The 2,144-nt window shown below is 56.3% G+C and overlaps 1 protein-coding gene across 1 annotated transcript; it reads right to left on the reverse strand.

The window, feature by feature from the left end:
* Positions 1 to 553: 553 nt before the first annotated feature.
* On the reverse strand, positions 554 to 1,849 carry LOC122682690 (cathelicidin-4-like). The gene is given in 4 exon segments (XM_043885693.1): positions 554 to 631; positions 1,229 to 1,300; positions 1,437 to 1,544; positions 1,652 to 1,849. Coding segments are annotated over 4 exon segments (456 nt in total).
* Between the last annotated feature and the right edge of the window lie 295 nt (positions 1,850 to 2,144).

Consider the following 2,144-nt stretch of genomic DNA (forward strand, 5'->3'; position numbering starts at 1 on the left):
CAGGCTTATCCCTGAGACTGAACTTCGTCTCTGTGAGTGTTTAGCAAGGTGGGAAGCCTGGCCCTGCATGGACTGTCAGCCCCATGTGAGCAGGGACAACAGACCCGCCAGTACTGCACACACAGCAGGTCTCCTTACGTCCTATTGGGTGTTGGAGGAGGAGGGCAGGGGGGGGTGAAGGGTTCGGGAGGGACCCGAGGGTGGGGACGCTGTCCTGGAGCTCCTGGGGCTGCTGCCTCCCCCGTGCCCTCCTGGAAGGAACACGGGCCTCACGCTTCTCTGTGTTCACAGGAGTGATCTCACACACACACACATAGACACACACACACACACACATAGACACACATACACATAGATACACACACATTCGTGGGGGGCCTCCCAGAGTTAGGGATATTGTCCTGTTAAGTGGGAGAAGGGGAAACAAGTGAAATTAAAGCCTGGAGGAAGCTGTTTTCATAAGAATTTATTTTCACTGTCCAGACCCCTGAGCCAGAACAAATCAGACCCTTAGGACTCTTCCCCAGACTCAAGATCCGACAGTCCTTCTCCATCAACCTCGGATTATGGGAAAGAAAAGCCCGGGTCGTCGGATTCTTGGCCGTCGCCAGTGTCTCCTGACACTCTGGAGCTGTGAAACAAGAAGACACAGGCTTCTTTTGGGACTGACTCAAGATTAACACTTGACACCCCGCCACACACACACACCTCAATCTTCCCGGGCTGCCCAAGGAGCCTTGGGACCCCAGGTCACACTCTGGCTGTGACCCTTGGAGCATGTGGTTCAATCTCCACACCACAGACCGAGAGGAACCTGGCCCACGGATGACATGGGGCTTCCCAGGGTCACGAGCACATTCCAGCAAAGCTGGATGAGCAGAGGCTGAAAACCCATGACTGCAGTCAGTGTCACAGACTGAGCTCAGTCACAATTCCCTGCAAGTCTTGTGAAAATACAAATGGCTGGGCCCCACCCCACTGTCAGAGTCAGGAAGTCTGAGTGGGACTTGAGAATCCATCTCATGTCAGTTCCCAGATGGGAACCCCATTGGAGAACCACTGCTCTAAGGGAGGCAGCCCCAGGGCTGGAGACCTGGGGCTTAGGGAAGGAGGGGCCAGGGCAGGAGGGCCTCTCTCTACCCTGGATGGGGCAGCGGGTCATTGGTACAAAGGATGTTCCACACACTACCTTCCCTAGAAACCCCCCAGTCCAGTAGGGACCACTCACCTCATTACAGTTCAGGTCAAATTGGTCATTGGACGGGTCCAGGGTGACTGTCCCCACACACTGTTTCACCAGCTGGAAGGAGAGGCTCAAGGTCAAACTGGAATCCCCTTGGCCATAACCTCCCAGTGTCACCCCAGCGACAGGAAACCTTCCCAGAAGCCCCTTGTTCAGCTCCCTGGGAAACATTGACCCCAAACCCCAGCCTCACCCCATTCTCCTTGAAGTCACACTGCTCCGAGGACTGCTGAGTTGTCCTGGGGCACACAGTCTCCTTCACCGTGAAGCTCACAGGCTTTCAAGTGCCCAGATCTTCATCCTGGTGGTGGATTAAATTGGAGGGGGCGGGGACTGGGTTCGGGCTCATTCTTCTTTCTCTGATCTGTCTCCCTGCCCCTCACCTAGACAGCCCCCTCCCCAACTCACGTCACTGGGAGGTGGGTCTAGCTCCAGGAGGCGGTAGAGATTACCTTCTGAGGACCTCTCATTGAGCTGATCCACAGCACGAAGCACGGCCTCCCTGAAGCTGAGGGCCTGGGCGCTGGACGAGGGTAGCACTAGTCCTAGCAGCAATAGCCACAGTGACCACCGTCCCAGGGAGACGCTGGCCCTCTGGGTCTCCATGGTCCCCAATCTGCCTCTTCTCCGCCTGAGGGACCCTCCTTTTACACTTGGCCTGGGCCCTGATGCAAAGGCTCAACCAGGAGTCTTCCTGACCCACCCCATCCCTGCCCTCCTCCCAGGGTGTGAGCTGGACTTGCCTCAGCCCCTGCCGTTGCTTCATGGGATTTCTGGGAAGTGGGCAGGGAGGCCCCTGTGCAAGGTGAAGAAATGTTTTCTCCATCTCCCTGACAACTTCTTGGTCTCTTCTGGACACCCTGGGGAGTGTCACCAGCAAGTTTGCTCAAAATAGTTGAGT

The sequence above is a fragment of the Cervus elaphus genome, chromosome 24 (assembly GCF_910594005.1).
Source record: "Cervus elaphus chromosome 24, mCerEla1.1, whole genome shotgun sequence".
NCBI lineage: Eukaryota > Metazoa > Chordata > Mammalia > Artiodactyla > Cervidae > Cervus > Cervus elaphus.